Below are 19,999 nucleotides of genomic sequence, written 5' to 3'. Positions count from 1 at the left end.
AAGCTTGTTCCTAATATTGCAAATTGGAAGGATGAAAATACTCAATAAAATATCATTATTTGGATTTTTTTATATATTAGCGGAAAGTCTTGGGATTTATTAGTGAAAAATAATCATAATCAGCGCAACAATTTCTACTTACACGTCTCTATATCATCACCGGTTGCGTCACCACCCGGGGTGTCAGAATACAACTTCCTCGATTTTGCCACAAACGCAGGTTCTAAAAGAACAATAATCGGTTATGTCCAGCAATGTTGAGAATACAAAGCAAGTAATATTTCTACACCATCAGAGGTATAATATGGTACGTCGATGCAAATTTGATTCGAGTTTGAATGGACATTGTTTATAAATGAAATCATTCAGATAAATTTTGTAGCATAGGTACCGCTTGACGTCATTATCAAGTTTTATTAAAAAATAAAATAAATATTGAAATTGCGATTTGGTGCGATGGCGTCTCGCTTGGGATAAAAAATTATGAAAAACGGTTTAGAATTATTACAAAATAAATTCAATGGGAACTATTTCTACTTGTGTTATGTGCGTGTCACGTTATTGATCATATTTATAATTCATATGATACAAATTTGCTCTCACTGAGTTGTTGATCTATTACGTATGTTTCGTCCTCTCTTCGTATTAGGTGTAACCGAAACTCCAGTGTATTATCCTTGTATACCCTTTTGGAAAGTAATATTTAAGCAAGCATATGAAAATGATACTAAAGAGGTCGTCAAGATTACTGCTAGTTTACCCGCGAACGATCTCAGTCAGGTTGAACATAACTCCATTTTCCACTAATTTGAAATGATGTATGTCATGACAAGTCCTCCGGAATTCATGTGTATCGCCGGGATTCGGGATGTCGGATCCATCGAACCATTTTCCTTTAGCTTTGCTGAACTGAATATATAAACACACTTTCATCAATTCGATGCTTGTAACGGAGCCCATCAGGTACTTTCCCTTTAAACGAATCTGCCCAAAGCGCAAAAACGTGTAGGCCTACAGTAGGCTAGCCTATAATATTTTGTTTTTTTATGTCGTACCCGATCGCTGATTCCATAGATTGTTATACACCGGACGTGAATATTAATGAGAGACATGATTTTAAAGGGGCATGTGAACCTACATTAACATATATATTCAGAAATTTGTATTATTGAAAAAAAATTATTTAAAAGATTTCAGTCTTTATAACTTAATTATAATGAATTTCATATTTAGTTCTGTAAGGAATAATGAAACTAAGTTATTGATCTATTTCCAAGGTTACCTGTCCCTGTCCCAGTCGATAGCTTGATATTCTTCCATTTTGGGGCAAACTTGGGAAATTGCGGTTCCTCCCAGAAAACATATTACAGAAAGACAACATTTTTTCAGTATCTAAAACCCATGGGCTATTTAGTAAAATACAGTGGCCCAGTGATATTTTTCTTCGTTGAACGTATAATGAGCTACAACTCTACTCAAACGCAGTCTACTGCTCGATTACCAACACCGTCGACAAGGAATATGGTAAGTCATATATATATATATAAATGTTCCCGCGACATGCATTATTTGGGTTGGTGGCGAAAGCCGTGTTGCTTTTAAGGAGCTAGAGCCGAGGATCTAGGACCTTTATGGCATTTTACATTTTCCTGAATTGTCTTAGTAAACGGGATTTGAATCTTTTAAAATAGGTTACTTGTTATCATGATTAATACCATCGAATTAAATGCGTGTGTTACGTTCTTTTGAAATTTCTTTGCATCTAAAAAAAAAAATTATCCGTGCTATATGATTTCTTAATGCTTGTCAACATATAGGGAAGTACTGTAATTTTTCTCTCAAAACTGCTCACGCCTATTTAGGTTAAAAATTGCAAGCGTCACATTCTGATACGACATGGCCCAGTTGATATCCTTTATTTTTTATATCATATTTCAGAGTAATTTAAAATACGTAGCTTGTTGTGACACCAAAGAAATGTGACAAGACTATTATGCAATATACAGAGAAAGATTATCGGCCAGACGCAAATAATTTTCAAAAACTTCGCTTCATCGTTTATAGAACATTTATATACAAATTTATTGCAGTCGTTAAATATCAGATTTCTCCTTCAAGACGCACGATGCCCGAGATCACGTGATATTCCATTACCACGCTTCAACTGCTGCAAACATTGCAAGATCAATCGTTTCGAAGGAGAGAAAAAACGATGCGATGCGATGAACTAGCCTTTGGTAATAACTCTAACTAAACTTTTTGGCAATGAAAATCCGTCACATGCTTGTGTAATAAAATGTTGCGTTACAGATATATGTATAGAGTTCAGCTAATAAAAATTACACAATTCTGACAAATGGGCTGACGTCCATTCAAGCGAGTGAGGTTGGAAACGTGCTATACATATACAGCCAAAATATGCATATACCGCTAACTCATATACATACAGAGCCAACTAAGTGTGCATATGCAGTCAATGTTATATGCATAAACAGAAAACCTAATACACAAATACAGCCATTTGGATAATGTACATACATAGCTTATCTCCTATGCATATGCAGCCAATTGAATATACATACTGTATACGTTCATTCATGTAATGTACATACACAGACAATGTTAGTTATATGTATATATCTATATATAGTCAACTCAATATACTCATAGGCCTACAGCTATTTAAGTCATGGACATAATAAGCCGATGCCATACGTATGTATAGTCAACTCTATATACAAATGAATGTGTTTATTCGATGCGAATATCTAAGTCAAATCATATGCATATACAACCAATGTCTACGTATAGTCAATTCAATATACATTCATTTATTTGGTGTACATACAAACGTGATATGCGTCCGAATATACTTATACAGCCATTTGAGGGACATATCCTATGCTGATTGATGACAAATTGTTGTATACTTGGAGTGAACAATCCCAATTAACATTTCTATAATGTGACTTACTGTTGTATTTACATGTGTAGATATTGTTGCTATTTCTCCAAGAAAGCGGGTGTAAGATGACACTGATGACGTCATTATCAATGCTTCACTTATGTCGCTCAAAGTCGCTCTTTGTCACTGTTAACCTCTCTCAATCAAAGACCATATATATGCTCAATCATCGAACTATGTTGTTTACGATGCGATTTTGGGTACGATGTGGACCTTAGGGTCGTTTTGTTATTATTCATGCTGTTGTTGGAACAATTGCTGAGAAATTTTCATTGGTAAAAAAGACCGTTGTTGTCTTCACAAGGCTTTCTCTTTTTATTTATCTTTAAAGTGTCTGTGGACTCTATGGGATTCGGTTTTCTATATGAAATTTTGTGTAATGATGTCATCAAAAGTAAAGAATTGTTGTTTATATAACTTTGTGTGGTTCATGAGATTTGCTAGTGTTAACACTTTTTAAATTTCCTTATGCCCCTTCTCTGATTTCTAAGTTTTCATTTTTTTTTTCTTTTTTGCGTGCTTTCGTTGAATATACTAAATTAAATCATGTCTACTATATATGTGTAAATTTACTTCATGAATGTAGTAAGTTTGTAGTTCACAGTTTTTGTCTCATTTTCATTTCAACAAACTTCAGAGAATATTCCAGGCCTTTCCAACTATACCAGACCACAGATATTCCATATTTCGCTTTCCCTCCTTTGATATACAGTCCATTCAAATTTGTTGCATGACAAGCTCCGTACCAGAATGCCCCCTTAAAAGTAACAGCACAGTTGTCAGATGATGTATCATGATCCGCGTCTTTAGTTGTGAAGGGTCGCCCTAGATGTTGAGAATGTCCAAGTGAATCGCCAGCATTTCCACTGTATTGACCAACCGTTACACGGTAATTTGTTGAAGAATCGCCAATCGAGAATGTTCTAGAAATAATAGAGTATATAAAAAGATGCAATTAAAAATTGATTAAAGATTTTACATTAAATTGAAGGTTCGATGTCATACCCATATTTTGCATAGGCTTTGTTTCCTTCCCAGTCTTCCATGTCTACTCTGAGTTCATACGTCTTGTCTTTCAATATATGATAGATATTTTCTAAACCTAAAAATCAGTAACGTGAATACGTTTTTTTTTTTGTCAAATTTGTTGTCCGCATAGCTATATAGTGCATTTCACATAACTGTCTGTTAATCTCTCTGTTGAGGTTAATATTGGGATATGGGCAACATGAATATGGATATTTAAAATGGACGGGATGAAATATATCTCCAGCATTTTTCCATTTTTTTATTTCATTTTTTTGTTTATTTTTTTATTGACAGCATTTATAAGTAACTTGTTGCAGCATAAAAGGTTGATACCATTTAAGTGGATAAAAAAAACTCACCAAGCCAAAATTCTCCAATCGTATTTCCAAACCCATTCACATAATCATTCCATCCACGATAAAAGTCTTCAGAGCCATCCATTCGACGTTGAAATACCTTTGTGAGAACATTACACTTTCAAGTCAAGTTTGAATTGGTTTGTTTTTATTATACATGGAGATTTTAGATAATTTTTCAACAAATTCTAATTTGATTAAGTGAATCGATTCAACTTACGATCCATCCACCTTCATCTGTCATGAGATCACAGTAAACTTCAGTCTTTTCAGAAACAGGGGTAGGATAGATTTCAAAAACTCCTCCGGTTTCATTCCACAAAAGTGAATTGAGTTTGTGTAATCCTCGACAACTATCCGGATAATAACGATCTGAATAAAATTATGAAATTTTGCATATATATATTTTTAATGTAATGTCGTTGTTTTTTCAGGAACAACGTATTACATTAATTGAAAAATGATATTATAATGTACAATCCATTCGCGTATAGTATTCAAATTTATTGGTATTTTTTCATACAGAATTGCCTAAAACAAAATTTGCCAGAGCATACATTTTATCGGTGTCAGAGAACGGAGGCAAGTTTAAATCTTTTATTGGTCAGACATTGAGCGTTCAGCAAAATTTCACATTAGTTTTATTAGTTGATTTAGCTCTGTCGATTTTATACCGAGAATATATTTGTGTCGCCGACATACGGTAACATGTCACGAATTGAATCCCAGTAGTCGAGGACGTAATCGCGACAGTTTTTATTCGGCGAAACCAAGTTGAGCCAATTATGGGATCGCTTCATGACTTCAAATACCCATTTTTACCTCTGTGCAATGCTTCTTCCAACTTATTGTATTTTTGATTCAGACGCATTTCCGCTTCTGCAATGTTGAAAAGAAAGTAATTGCTAAAACTAATTTACCAATATTACATGCGGATAAGTTGTAAATTAATCACAGGTGCCGAAAATTTGATGCTTGAAAATGGGTAGTTGATTGGGCGAGATTTATTTACTTATATATGATTGTGTGCCAAACTGACTATACTGTATATATTACATATTACGAATTGCTCGTCTGAATCCATGAAAATTAGAAAAGACCGGGACAAATGTATGAATTTAATATTACATATATATAGTACCTGTAATGTCCTCTGATATTTCGGTATTGACACGATTGTAATCAACGATTCCAGGTTCTCCTTTTTGTCCCGGCATACCACGTGGACCAGTTTTTCCAACCCGACCAGGTTTTGTTTTCTGATTGGCACATGATTCACTTTGGCCACCGCTTGTTTGGTGTATTTTGCAGTATTCGTAAATCGTTGTGCAGAGCCCTGTGTCTTCTTGACTAACGACTGAACTAATACCGTACAATGAAAGTACGAGAACGATGTATATGTCGTATGAGCTCATTTTAATATATCTGATAATGGAAATATATATTCATCCAATTGAACAACACGTTTTGTAGAAATATAGTTAGCAATATACAGAGGTATTCAAATCAGTAATCTATATTTGATTGAATATTTCCCTAAAAATACGCCTGTGTACTTCCTGCTACACTTATTGCTATCTAAAATTCATATATCATGATTGTGACTTGAATTCTGGATTACTATTCCTTGTTAATTGACAAATACAACTTGAACTGTATTTATAATGAATATTAAAGCATACAATGCGCTGGATATTGTTATCCTGTTTTACCCAGGATGGATGTCTGATTACTAATTCTACTACACGTTCTCAGCTGTTTATGAAAGTTGGTACTTCAAGTTTCGAATGCCTTTCGTTCGCTTTAGCTTATCCCCCGGGCGGTAAACACACCATGACGTTATTCTAATCTTTGCATTTCGGTCATTAAACTGCTTCACAGTATGCCAGTTTTTGTTTTTAAAAACATCCTACTGAATAGAACGTAATGTTAGATTCAATATATATAATGGTCTTCTGAAAGTGACGTCGAATGCCGTTTGGAGACAGTAAATATCTCATTGCGGATAGCACATCGTGGCCAATGAGTTGAGTGGACGTGTTTCCATAATACAGCTTCCTCGTTCATACTGCCAAATACAATTCGAATGTTTTTGAGATAGGAAGTGGCAGAAACTTGTGACCTACAAGGCTACAAAGCGAACGTTTCAATTTCTTACAATAACTAACTTTTCTACATAACTTAGAATTTTAAAGAAAACAATTTGACCGTAACAGGACTGAATGAGTCAGTTACAGCTGTTGGTGTTAAAGGCGCAGCAGAAAACGGCATTGCCTGAATTCACGGGTGATAATATGAAAACTGGGCTTGTTACGTTATTATTTACAGCATTTTCATGTAAATTTGCCGAAGTAACACATCGAAACAGTCTAGTAACTAGCAAGATGTAACTGGAAAAGTACTTCGTAACAGGAAGTACTATAATCATATGGATACGAAAATCAAGTATAACCCTAAATGCCATAATTTCGAGTTCAGTGGACGGGAAATATGGTAATTTGAAACCTTCGGCACTACCTCCCGAATATACTAATTAGTGTCATTTAATTATAGGTATATGACCAATATATTTCAACTGCCAACTAATTCTGAACTTATCATTATCGTACAATTATCACCAACAATCATATTTTTGATTTTGTATTTGTTAGGATTTCTTGGTGACGTCCATGCATTTTATTATTTTAAATTAGAGACCACCAGAAAAAATTTGTGCAAATTAATAATTATTGGGTAAGTGTAAATTAGAATAGGGAATATTACCTGGAATGGCCCGTGATCATCTTAGAACGATTTACTGATTACTTATTTCCAGTCCTATCTAAATAGAATATGACTACTTTTGAAAACTACGTTGTTTTTTAAAATCAATGTTTCCCCGTCTGAAAAAGATATTCTTTTTTAATTAACCATTCTTCAGTGGTATAGGTTGTTTGTTCAGACTTCAGAGATTTGTTAAAAAAATTGTTTGAAAAGGCTGTGATGAAAATGAGGTAGCTTCATCTATATTGACTTATGCAGCACCATCAACATGGGACCAGAGTTGGATCAATTACAATAATTCAGTTGAATTACAAATACCATTACAATTACTCCCTTAAATTTTTCAATCACATCAAAATTACTCCGTGCAAAAAATATCAAATTACATTTACAAATACATTTACAATTACAACAAAGCAATGCTCAAATATATGGACACGTTACACAGAGTGAAGCAGTTTTTACCCTTGACGCTGCCGATACCCTCAGAAAAATTCCGAGTTTCGCGTAGCAAGAATCAAATCAGACAGCCAGTGTTCCCATGAATAAAATAATACAGCAAAATCTTGGACGAAATATCCGATTTTATACGAAATTTAGAAATGAAAAAAGTAATATCCTTCTAGAAAAAAATTCCATCTTCAACCACTGAAAATTTCACAAAGCATTTGGTCCAGTAATCGAAGAGAAAAGCGACTTTTCAATAACTATGTCAAAGAACAAGAACAACAACACAAAATACCAAAAGTTTTTGTCAAAACGATCATTGTGGCCACTAACCTGACTAGTATATTTTGATTCGTATTTACAGTTTCACTTGCTTAAAAACTGTTGGATTGCACTGGATGAAAATTAGGCCGCGAAAAGTTTCTGACCCCAATAAATTTATTCTTTCTGAAGGGACTGATGTTGATGTTAGTCCCAAATAATTCTTGGCTAAAGAAGCAAGCCTGGGAAATTCTTCTGATTTTTTCTTCCAATGCATTAATGGGTTTTCGTCAAAATGCAAACTATCGAATAGCATTCGAAATCACAAAATGAGGTATTGTTTACGACCACGACTGAAAAACTGTCTGAGTGTCTTAACGGATGCGAAAAGGCATATTGTTACGTCACTTTTTCGGATCTTGCTGATTGACTAATGCTACGAAATAAAAAAGGAAGGCGATTCTCGCAAAACAATCCTTGGAAAAATATTTCGCCCTTTTCGTGTCATTGCGGGCCAGATGAAAGGACGGCGTAGTTTGGTGACCCCTGGTCTAATTGAAAGTGTAATTGAGCCAAAATTTTAGCAAATTACAGTTACACAGAATGAAAATGCCTCAATTACATTACAATTACACGAAAAACTGTAATTAATTACATCGATTACAAATTACAATTGATCCAACTCTGCATGGGACACGTGGAAGTGTGAGCCATTCGTTTAGCGTGCAATGCCTTGCGAAAGACTTCGCTACAAAGGCTGAGTCCATTCTAAGAATCCTAGTCTATCGGCAAGACGACGACATTCGTAAAATTGTTGCGTCATGCTAAGATGCCCTTTGCTCAAAAATATCTTCTTTCTATAAGGAAAATGCTTATACTCATGAAGCTATGCTCTATTTCAGGGTTGTACAACCTCCCATACAGGAGGGCCAGATACGAATAACTGGGTTGACCGCAGATCGCATCTTTGTTTAATGAAGATTTTGTAGTTTTGTAAAACACCAAATTTTCTGAGGGTTCTATACAGACTTGGCAAGATTGTGCATTCGTGAAACTGCACGGCTGGGCGTGATTTGGTTCCAATTCTCAATCAAAAAAGATGATTGACAAGCACTTAGCAATTGCTTTAATATTTGGTTATCAATGAAGGGGTTTATGAAATTTAGATACATTTGCCTACCTAGCGAATTTCATTTAAAATATAACAAGCTGACTTCTAAAAACTCAAATTAAACTTTCCAATAAAGCCAAACCTAATTTCAACAGGATGCAATTAACTTCCAATTACCTACCCATTTCCTCGAAACTTCAGATTTTGCTGTACTCGTTAGCATTGGACGTCTTGTTTACAATTATTATTGATGATTTATCCAGTGCTCATTTTTTCTTTTTGCAAAACTGCGAAAGTGGACTTACGTCTGGAATTAGGAAATGATTACATATATCTGGTTTGATAATAAATAAAATTAAAACGTAAAACATAGTCATGAGAACGATTGGATGGCGTTGTTTCAGTGGCTATAGTTATATGAGATTTTGTATAATTTGCCTGAAAAAGTGTCGGAGTATTCGTAGGATTCAAGCCTGAGTGCATTTCGGAAGCATAGGAAGCATTGAGAAATCCCCCGGCGCTGTGTAAAGTGCGGGAGACAAATTGAAGAAATCACTGAATGTTTCGGCGCATTCCCCAAGCCTTCGTCAATTTCATATCCACTTGCCAACGCTTCGTTTGTCAATTATCGCAATTAAACTAAAAGGTAACGCATTAATAGCGGGTATAATTTTTGTTAGGTAACCTATTTTTCAATTCAATTCATCTCAACGTGGTCAAAAAATGATAGTATGTTACTTGAGTATCACGGTATAATAAGAGAAACGAAACAAGTATTATGCCGTAATACAGGGGTCGGCAACCTACGGCCCGCGGGCCGGATTCGGCCCGCGACGCTTCACTAAATTATGGTAACAAAACATTCGTTTTGACAAATATATTTTTTGTATTATAACCTAACGATTATATAATTCACAATTACTCGTTTATTGAGCATATAATTTAATTATAATTAAGCAAATGGCAACAAAACGCAGAAAAGTTGATGCTAAGTGCAAAGGGTTCAATGGCGCCGAAAATATTCAAATGGAATTTTATGAGATGCAATGAGGAAATAAATCTATATTCTATTCGAGAGATGTATCACTGCTTAATTTTTATGATAAAAGAGTATCATCCGTTCGATTTTTCAACTTTCTAAAAATATGTGCGGCCCGCCAATGACTTGCAACCTTAATTTTGGCCCACGAGCGACAAAAGGTTGCCGACCCCTGCCGTAATAGATTTGTAGTAAGATTGCACGCTTAGATCAATGTATTCAATATACTGTGACCGTATTATTGGTTTGGGTACCCGTTCCGTAATGTTACCTTTAATTATCAGGGATGCCAAATAGTCCTTTAACGTAAGATTTAAGTCAATATATGAAAAAAATAATGAATTTTCCTCTCAAAACTGCTCACACCTATTTTTGATGAATTGAAAGCGTCACACTCTGATACGATGGCCCAGTTGATATCCTTTTTATGTCATATTTCAAAGCAATTTGAGGAACGTGGCTTTTTGTGGAACAAACGAAATGGCATGCCCATTATGCAATATACAAAAAAAGATTATCGGCCAGGCGCAAATAATTTTCCAAAACTTCCCTTCAACGTTTGCAGATCATATATATATATATATATATATAAATTTATTGCAATTTGTCAATATTAATATTGATTGATCACGTCATAGTCCATTACTTAGCTTGAACTTCTGCAAACATTGCAATATCATTTGCATTGGAAGAGCGACAAAACGATATGCGATAAACTAGCTATTGTTAATATAAAAAAGCTAGAGTATATCAAGAAATCTTTATGAATCTATTTAATATATCCATCATAAAAAAACTCTCGATTTGTATAAGTTATTATTAATATTGTTGTAAAGTATATATTTTACAAATGCTGGCTAATGGATATTATATGTAAACCATATAAAATTCGTCTATTGCTTCTGTCTCATTTTCATTTCAACAAACTTCATTCAAACAAGCTCCGTACCAGAACGCTCCCTTGAAAGTGACAGCACAGTTTTTGTCACGATATGTATCATGATCTGCGTCTTTAGTTGTGAAGGGTCGTCGTTGATGTTGGGCGTCTCCTAAAGAATTTCCAGCATTCCCACTGTATTGACCGACCGTTAAGCGATAATTCGTTGAAGAATCGCCGATTGAAAATGTTCTGAAAATATTAGAGCATACAAAAACAATCAATTATAAACGTGATTTTAAATTAACATGAATGTTCGAAGTTATACCCATATTTTGCATAGGCTTTGTTTCCTTCCCAGTCTTCCATGTCTACTCTGAGTTCAAACGTCTTGCCTTTCAACATCTGGTGGATATTTTCTAAACCTAATAAAATTTTGTAGTTTTTCTCAAAATGAATTAAAATTACACGTTAAAATCGGGAAATGCGGATTGAGAACCCTATGATCATTCTTTGTAACAAGTTAAAAACTCGAAAACTATAAATTTTACATCGACACAACCCGAGATAAATTCTTAAGATCCCAGATTAGTAAGATTCCCACGGAAATAACCTTTCCGTGAACAATCCTGATGAATGCGTTGATGCGTTTAAGAGGAATAAGTTAGGATATAACATATTTGTCTTATTCATCAATGGGAAAAATGAAATGTTTTTCAATAATTAAGTAGGCCTACATTACCGAGCGAAGCAAATTAGAACAAAATGATCAGAAACAAAAAAAAATCTTCTGCTGATTTTTCACGTATCCGGACGCACATTATCCATGTCCTTAAACGAAAAAAATGCACATCGCACATCTATTCGTATATTTATTGAAGGCCATCGATGGTATTTATGTGAATAGGCAAAACTCACCAAGCCAAAATTCTCCAATCGTATTTCCAAACCCATTTACATAATCATCCCATCCCCTATAAAAATCTTCAGAGCCATCCATTCGACGTTGAAATACCTTTGTGAAAACATCCAACTTTTAAGTCAAGTTTGATTTGTTTTGTTTTCATTATAAATAGAGATTTTAGATAATTTTTTATTTCTAAATTCTATTTTGATTAAGTGAATCGATTCAACTCACAATCCATCCTCCTTCATCTGTCATGAGATCACAGTAAACTTCAATCTTTTCAGAAACCGGAGTGGGATATATTTCAAAAACTCCTCCGGTTTCATTCCAAGAAAGAGAATTGAGTTTGTGTAATCCTCGACAACTATCCGGATAATAACGATCTAAATATAATTATTCAATTGTTCCGCGCATATTTTTAATGTCATGGTGTTTTTTCCTAAACAACTTTCCCATGACACCTTTTTCAGGCATAATTTTACTCTATGGTAACTATGGACAAAAGGGGGGTCGAATACACAATCAATTCGTGTCTAATATTCAAATTTATCGGTATTTTATTTTTCCATACAAAATTGCTTAAAACAAAATTTGCCAGAGCATACATTTATTTTATCGGTGTCAGAGAGCCGGTGCAAGCTTGAATCTTGTATTGGCTAAACAATCAGCGTTCAGCATATTTTCACATTACTTTTTCTAGTTGATTTAGATTTGTCCAAACGTTGCTGTCTTGTCGATTATATATCGAAAATAAATTTGTGTCGTCTACATATTCGCTAGATTAAAACAAGGCTCTATGTCAGGAATTAAATCCAATTTGATGAATGTATTGAGAAGATACCAACATAGAGTATTCAGGGGCGTAAGGGCAAAAGCTATTATTAGGCGAAACCTAACTGGGCCAACTATGGGATCGCTTTATGTCGTACGATTTAAATATTATTTTTACCTCTGAATAATTCTTCTTCCAACTTATTGTATTTTTCATTCAGACGCATTTCCTTTCTGCAATGTTGAAAAGAAACTAATCGTTATTACTAATTTACCAATATTACATGTGTATAAGTTGTGTGTTGATTATGGGTGCCGAAAATCGGATGCTTAAAAATGGGTAGTTGATTGGGCTAGATGTATTTACTTATTATACATGACTGTGCCAAACTGCATATACTGTATTACTTATTACTTGTTTAATTCTCAATTACATCTTTGCTATTCTAGCATGTAATTGCAGGTAATATTATTATTAAATATTTAATTTTGATTATATGAACTAATGGATAATCGTCTGCATCCATGAATATCAAAAACACCAGGACAAATGTATGAATTTAATGATTAATATAGTACCTGAAATGTCCACTGATATTTTGGTATTGACACGATTGTAATCAACGACTCCTGGCTCTCCTTTTTGTCCCGGCATACCACGTGGACCAGTTTTTCCAACCCGACCAGGTTTTGTGTTCTGATTGGCACATGATTCACTTTGGCCACCGCTTGTTTGATGTAGTTTGCAGTATTCGTAAATCGTTGTACAGAGTCCGGTGTCTTCTTGACTTAAGACTGAACTACTACTGTACAATAAAAGTACAAGAACGATGAATATGTCGTATGAGCTCATTTTACTGTTAATTTATCTGTAATATATAATATAAGTATATTTTTATTCAATTGAATAAAACGTTTTGTAAAATATACTCAACGATACTCGAAGATACATTTTAACTATAGTTAAAATCTCTAAGAAATGTTCGGTAAATTTTCCCCTCATTTTGTGGGTAAAAAATTACAAAAATGAGTCGGTAACGGATTTTACGAAAAAAAAACGGTAAATATTACAGGCATTGGGGGCGGGGCAGTATATAACACTGCGTGCGCACACTGCTAAAAGACAGCAGCCAATAAGAGGCGGTATTCAATCACGTGAATTATCACGCCATCCGATTCTTTGTCTTTTGACTTGTAAAATTGGACTTTGAGCGATGCTCTTTGTCCGTTTGTTGGTTATCGTCAGTTGTTATTGTTACCGTACCGGAAGCAGGATAGTTGGGCGATATGCAGATTTGGGTTTGCAAATGTCATAATGTATGTGTTGTGTTTGTTTTAGTGCCAACTATTACTGTCTAAATAGGATTCGATACTTCTGTACCGTAGAATACGATACTGATCTATCGTACCGTACCCTGGTACGGTACCGTACCCATCACCGGTCTTACTACTTACTGAATACAGCGCGAAACACCGCAAAGAGCGCGAAACAGCGCAAAAGAGCGCGAAACAGCGCAAAACAGAGGGCTCGCGCTGTTTTCCTCCGTTTTGCGCTGTTTCGCGCTATTTTGCGCTGTTTCGCGCTCTTTTGCGCTGTTTTGCGCTCTTTGCGGTGTTTCGCGCTGTATTCAGTAAGTAGTAAGACCCCCTTGTTTTGAGTTGGATTACCACGGCAGCAAATTAAAAACACAAACCAACGTATGTAGCCAGTAATGCTGTAATGGCCTGCTGGTGACACATTTTGGGTACTATAATTTAGAACATTTTCCATGTGGATATGGTTGGCTTTAGGGTTAGGGTTAGGTAAAAAGGGACCTCCAGAAGTGTGTGTGTGTAGCGGAATCAGGTTGTGCGACATATTGGTGCACATACTTCTGGAGCACCAAAAAGATAGATAAAATTTCGCATGATGACCAATAATCCGGTACATAACCTTGTAAATATACCGGAAATAGCGCCATAAAACCATGGCGAGAGGCGCCGTGGTTCTTTCGTGGCAGGAGGTGGTAATGACTGCGTCTCCTGTTTTGCGCTGTTTCCCTCTGTTTTGCGCTGGTTTCCTTCTGTTTCGCGCTGTTTTCCTCCGTTTTGCGCTGTTTCGCGCTATTTTGCGCTGTTTCGCGCTCTTTTGCGCTCTTTGCGGTGTTTCGCGCTGTATTCAGTAAGTGAGGCGCAGTTTTTACCACTTCATGGCAGCTCCTGCCACGAACGAACCGCGGCAGCTCTTGCCATGGTTTTATAGCGCTATTCAGTATTCAGTAATCAGTATTAACGGTATATTCACAAATTAATGTACCAGATTTTAATTGATCATGTGGAATTATATCTACTTAAACCCTAACCCTAACCCCAAATCAATCAAAACTGTATCCATAGGAAAAACGTTCCAACTTACACAATATTTGTCACCATAATAGACAGCCCTGTCTTTACGGCCCACCTGCCGCGGTTACGGCAGCAAAATTTTACCTGCCATTGGTTTTCAATTTGCTGCCGCGGTGACGGCAGCTCGACATTGGTTTGTGGCAGCTAAAAAGTCAGTTGCCATGAGTTTGGCCGTAGCGGCCACGGTATGGAAATACCGCCATGGTTTTGCGGCAGCTGCAGATGCCACAGAATACTTGAAACTGCACTTGCAGTAAGTAGTAAGACCCCCCATCACTGCATCATGTTTTGGATACCGGTACGGTACGGTACCGTTACATGTTTTTGAGATCAGACAAGAGCTAGGGTTTCCTAGTTTATATTTTTCGGACCTGCGGACTTGCAGCATTGCTTTTTACCCATTTCTGCATTTACAGATTTAGACTAACTGTCTGACTGTACCGATATCGGCCACGTTAAGGTCAACGGTACGGTAACTAATAAAATTTTGGTGATGTACGGTACCGGTACCTAACAGATAGTCTTAACTGATTCAGTGATTGCCGGTACATAAGTTCAGTAGTTATTGAAGTATTTTTTAAACTTAAGAATAACTACCGGTACAATGACTTCTGGACTTTATCAGACTGTATTGGTATAAGGCTGCAAGTCACATTAAGTGTACCGGTACATCCCTTTTAAAGTTTGATTTGTTCCAGAGTTCATATAATCTGCAGCGAATGCCGATAATGTAGTAATAGAATATCGTATCCTGATAGACTACAGTTGTACAGTCGTAGCGGTATGTTCTGGTACATTCAGCATTTAAATGTTTGTGTATATTGTCTACTCTCTGACACTTTCTATAAATCGAAGGGCAAAAATAGCTAACAGTATGGTACCGGTATGTAAGCTGCTGTTTCTGTTTAAAATCTAGTGACAAAAACAGCCGATTGTTATTTTCCAGTGATATCTGGATATTGAGACCGCTGCTCTATTGATTGATTGATTATTGTCTATGGTATTACAATATTGTAGTAGACTAAATATAAAATCACAATTTTATTTTTGTTAACACAGTAACATCACATGAAAAGTATTTAAATTTTGATAATCCATGGAAGTTAATAAAATTGCTGCATTGCTTCCTGTAGTTTCAAAGGAGATAATTTGAAAGAAATTTTGAAGCATTTGAAGACTCATACTAAATTTGGATCAGTGATTATTTGCCCTTATATAAACTGCTTGAAAGATTACAGCAATTATAGATCACTCTGTAGTCATATTTATCGTTGTCATAAATCCATACATTATCCAATATGTGGAGCAACATCTTCATCCATAGATACTGAAGCTGAAACAAACTTTTCCGACGTGGAACCAGTGGCAATATCAGAAAATCCTTCAGAAATATTTTATAAACAAAGTGCGCTTTTTTATGCATCTCTACAATATAGACATTTGGTTCCCGGTATCACAATTGACAAAATAATACACCAAAAATCATTGCTCATAATCAAACAAAGTGAAATTGTGTTGGATGTCATCAAAAATATCTCAACCAGTGGGGGTGTTCCTGAATCCGTAATTGAGGAGCTGCAGAGTTCTGTTTCTAATGCACTAATGTCAAATCCAATCAGTGATGGCACTCTCCGAACGAAATATTCTCCTGAACAATTTTACAAACGACAATTTCCATTTGTTGAACCAATATCTTTCAATATAGGGCGTTCTACTAACCGTGAATATTTGGAGCCGGCAACCTATGAATATGTCCCAATTTTACAGTCTATAAGAGCTTTGTTCAAATTTTCTTCTATCAGACAACAGTTTTTGAATCCCCCTTGCAATGATGGACATCAAGTAGATGTAAAGGATGGAGAAACTATTATGAATAATACATTTTTTCAATGTAATAACTCGTTACCTCGACTTCAAATAATCTTATATCAAGATGCTTTCGAAATTGTTAATCCCTTAGGATCTGCCAAAAGAAAGCATAAAATTCTGGCTTGTTATTTGTCTCTGGGAAACATCTATCCATATTGTCGATCCAAAATAAACTCTATTCAGCTGGTATTGCTGGTGAAAGAAAAATATCTTGAATCTTCGAGCGTTGAAGATATTTTCAAGCCTTTGCTGAATGATTTGAAAATTCTCGAAACTGATGGTGTTGATCTTGGCTTCATCCATAAAGGTCGAGTGTGAGAAGCATCAGTCTAAAGCTCCAAAAACTTTGAGATTTCTGGATCTCTTGGCATGTTATTTCAAAGAGGAATTATCATCCATTTACCAGATATTTGATGTGGGTACAATTTTGGAATTGTGTAAAAAAACTACTTATTCTTCCTAGTGAGGTTTATTTTAAATTTGTAAGTTAAATATTTGGTCAGGTCCATCTGGCAGTTAACGATATGGGGTGTGATATTTGGGAATTTTAATGATATATTTTATCATATACATTACTCAATCCTTTATTTTATCCATCTATAGGAAGATGTAACAGACGAGAGAATATGTGAGGTTGTGCAGCCAACACCAACAGTTATCATTCGTGGTAAGAATGTTTTTTTTGTTTAATTTTATCAGAAAAACGTTATAACCTATACACTTCATGATATTGGTCTGTATCTACACAGACATCCCATGCTTTTTGACATAATGTGAATGATCACGGCTAATATCCAGAACGCCATTTGTGCCCACAATGTGGAAAAAGACAATTTCTTTATATCCGGTCTTTAGGCATATATGTTGATAAAAATTGTAATAGAATATAATTTGAATATATTTTCAGGCACCTCTCTTATCAATGCTAGAAAGCTACATGTAATATTGGAAAAGTCTTTATATATTGAATGTGCAGATTTCTTCGATGCAGTGACATGCGCCTTTGGATCTTATTACGTTTTCAATATGCAATACCCGAAGGAGGCAAAGAAAACGTACGAGTTTGTACAACGGTGAGCTATTCTGAATGCTAGTTTAACAATCATATTATCACTTAATTAGATATACTCTGCGAGCATTCAGGCTTGCAAGGGCATTAGATTGGTTGGCGGCAAGTATTTAATGCTAAAAATATTAGAACTTAGTCAAAAGTTATTTTTATTTTTGTATATTTGTCGTTGAACCTGTTTACACATTCCATTTCAGATACTTCGCAGGAATTGGTGACAATGCCCCCCGCTCAAAAAAGAAGACTGATGAAAATAGACTACACCCAAAAGTTCAGGCCCTACTGGAAAAATTCCAATAATTCAATATACCATCAACAATGAAAACTTCCACAAACTTTATACAAAGAAACTTGCACTGCTTTGGACAGATTACACTTTTTCACTGTTTAAATTATATTTCAGATGATAATGTGACTTATCCATTTGACATATAAAAATTTGGAATTTTCTCATTTTCAGGTTTTAGCTGTTTTTATGAAATTTAGGTTTTTTTTCACTCATTCTATTCCTCAGTGTTTCTATTTTATGGTTTATCACTGTTTTTTTTATACAATTTTTTTCTTCAGGGTTTATTACTGTTTTCACCATTTCTTTCTTCATGGTTTATCACTGTTGTACAATTTCTTTCCGTTTCATTCGCATAGTTTCCAATTTCATTTTATTTGTAAATAAATTCGGTTTCTTATAATAGCCTGTAATATTTACTGATTATGTCCGGTAAAATGTAATGCCAGGAGGATAACGGTGATTTTTACCGGGTTTTTGAATGTAAGTTCACCGGATTTTAAACGTAAATTTACAGGATAGCGTCGGTAAATATTACTACGGATTGCCGGTAATAATTACCGGAAAAAACTTGTAAGGATTACTAGTAACATCCTGCGAAATTCACGGGTGATTAACGGCGATTTTACCGGAAATTCCTGTAATTTTTACGCTAAAATTGCATTAAAGTTTCGCAGCTGCATCCCTGTCATATGTAATGCCAGGCGATTACCGGTAAAAATTTCTTAGAGTGATAGTAACTAGTGGTTTATATTTAACTGGAATTTTGTCGTTCAATTACGCCTGTGTACCTTCTGCTACACCTAATGCTATTTAAGATATTATTATGAATATGAACTTAATACAGAAGTCTGATCTTAATTTTCTACACACTCTCAGCTATTTACGAGAGTTGGTAACTTAATTTTCGAATGCATTTAGCTCGCTCCAGTCTGTCCCTGGGGCGGTTAAATACACCATGACGTTATTCTAATCGTTGTTTTCCGGTCATTGAACTGCTTCAAGATATGCCTAATTTTGTTTGAAAAAACATCCTACTGAATAGAACGTAATGCTAGATTCAATGAATATAATGGTCTTCTGAAAAGTACGTCGAAGGCAGTTAATATCTCATAGCGGATACCACATCGGGGCCAATGTGTTGAGTTGACGCGTTTCCATAATACAGCTTTCTCGTTCATACTGTTACAGACAATTTGAATGTTCTTGAGATAGGAAGTGGCAGAGACCTGTGATCTACAAACCGAACGTTTTAATTTCTTACAATAAAAATTCTATTCAGTTATGGAAATCATCTCAATTCAAATCCATAAGCAAGTTTAGCTTTTCTACATAACTGGAAATTTAATAAAAAAACTTAAAATTTGACAGTTAACTGGACTAAATGAGTCAGTTAACAACGGCTGGTGTTAAAAGCACATGAGAAAACAGCATTGCCTCAATTCACGGGTGATAATATGAAAATTGGGTTTGTTAAGTTATTTTTTACAGAATTTTCATGTAAATTTGGCGTAGTAATACTCGTAACTGTCCTGATGGATTAGTCTAGTAACTAGCAAGAATAAAACTACTTTATTATAATGAGAAGTATTATATTCTTATTGATACTGAAATCAGACATAATTTGAATGATAAATTTAAGTCTAAATTTTGTATTCAGTGAAGCGTCGGCAGCACTTTTCGTAAATATTAATTTTCGTTTGCAGAATCGGCATTTGTAAACTTGCATTCAATAGCCATTGTTAAAATTATTGTAATTCGAATATGGTTGATTTATGAACAATATATTTTGATTGGGAACTATTTATTCACTGTCATCATCAGTCATAATTTCCGAAATATGTATTCGTTATAATTTATTGGC

General features: G+C 35.0%; 3 protein-coding genes across 3 annotated transcripts; 1 reads left to right on the top strand and 2 right to left on the bottom strand.

The window, feature by feature from the left end:
- Nucleotides 1-2,586: 2,586 nt before the first annotated feature.
- On the bottom strand, nt 2,587-5,791 carry LOC144432430 (microfibril-associated glycoprotein 4-like). Its single transcript, XM_078120565.1, has 6 exons — nt 5,492-5,791; nt 5,173-5,229; nt 4,571-4,722; nt 4,354-4,450; nt 3,971-4,067; nt 2,587-3,888 (listed from the first exon to the last, which is right to left on the bottom strand). Exons 1-6 carry the CDS (start codon nt 5,763-5,765, stop codon nt 3,564-3,566), a joined length of 1,002 nt encoding a protein of 333 aa, XP_077976691.1. The 5' UTR covers nt 5,766-5,791; the 3' UTR covers nt 2,587-3,563.
- Nucleotides 5,792-10,889: 5,098 nt separating this feature from the next.
- On the bottom strand, nt 10,890-12,229 carry LOC144411821 (fibrinogen C domain-containing protein 1-like). The gene is made up of 5 exons (XM_078109424.1): nt 12,217-12,229; nt 11,987-12,138; nt 11,767-11,863; nt 11,177-11,273; nt 10,890-11,100 (listed from the first exon to the last, which is right to left on the bottom strand). Exons 1-5 carry the CDS (start codon nt 12,227-12,229, stop codon nt 10,890-10,892), a joined length of 570 nt encoding a protein of 189 aa, XP_077965550.1.
- A 3,019-nt stretch (nt 12,230-15,248) lies between these two features.
- LOC144411875 (uncharacterized) lies at nt 15,249-18,540 on the top strand. Its single transcript, XM_078109528.1, has 4 exons — nt 15,249-17,195; nt 17,384-17,447; nt 17,688-17,853; nt 18,047-18,540. Exons 1-4 carry the CDS (start codon nt 17,058-17,060, stop codon nt 18,147-18,149), a joined length of 471 nt encoding a protein of 156 aa, XP_077965654.1. The 5' UTR covers nt 15,249-17,057; the 3' UTR covers nt 18,150-18,540.
- The last annotated feature ends 1,459 nt before the right edge of the window (nt 18,541-19,999 follow it).

The sequence above is a fragment of the Styela clava genome, chromosome 15 (assembly GCF_964204865.1).
Source record: "Styela clava chromosome 15, kaStyClav1.hap1.2, whole genome shotgun sequence".
In the NCBI taxonomy this organism is placed as follows: domain Eukaryota; kingdom Metazoa; phylum Chordata; class Ascidiacea; order Stolidobranchia; family Styelidae; genus Styela; species Styela clava.
This window is presented reverse-complemented; position numbering and strand designations above follow the sequence as displayed.

Bases quoted from the DNA above. Each gene is read 5' to 3' on its own strand.
- LOC144432430 (XM_078120565.1), bottom strand. From the start codon at position 5,765: ATGAGCTCATACGACATATACATCGTTCTCGTACTTTCATTGTACGGT. The intron at 4,451-4,570 runs GTAAGTTGAATC...GTTCTCACAAAG, and splicing joins CAGATGAAGGTGGATGGATC to GTATTTCAACGTCGAATGGA. The intron at 4,068-4,353 runs GTGAGTTTTTTT...ACTGATTTTTAG, and splicing joins GATTGGAGAATTTTGGCTTG to GTTTAGAAAATATCTATCAT.
- LOC144411821 (XM_078109424.1), bottom strand. The intron at 11,274-11,766 runs GTGAGTTTTGCC...AAATTTTATTAG, and splicing joins GATTGGAGAATTTTGGCTTG to GTTTAGAAAATATCCACCAG. The intron at 11,101-11,176 runs GTATAACTTCGA...TAATATTTTCAG, and splicing joins AAAGCCTATGCAAAATATGG to AACATTTTCAATCGGCGATT.
- LOC144411875 (XM_078109528.1), top strand. From the start codon at position 17,058: ATGGTGTTGATCTTGGCTTCATCCATAAAGGTCGAGTGTGAGAAGCAT. The intron at 17,448-17,687 runs GTAAGAATGTTT...ATATATTTTCAG, and splicing joins ACCAACAGTTATCATTCGTG to GCACCTCTCTTATCAATGCT. The intron at 17,854-18,046 runs GTGAGCTATTCT...ATTCCATTTCAG, and splicing joins ACGTACGAGTTTGTACAACG to ATACTTCGCAGGAATTGGTG.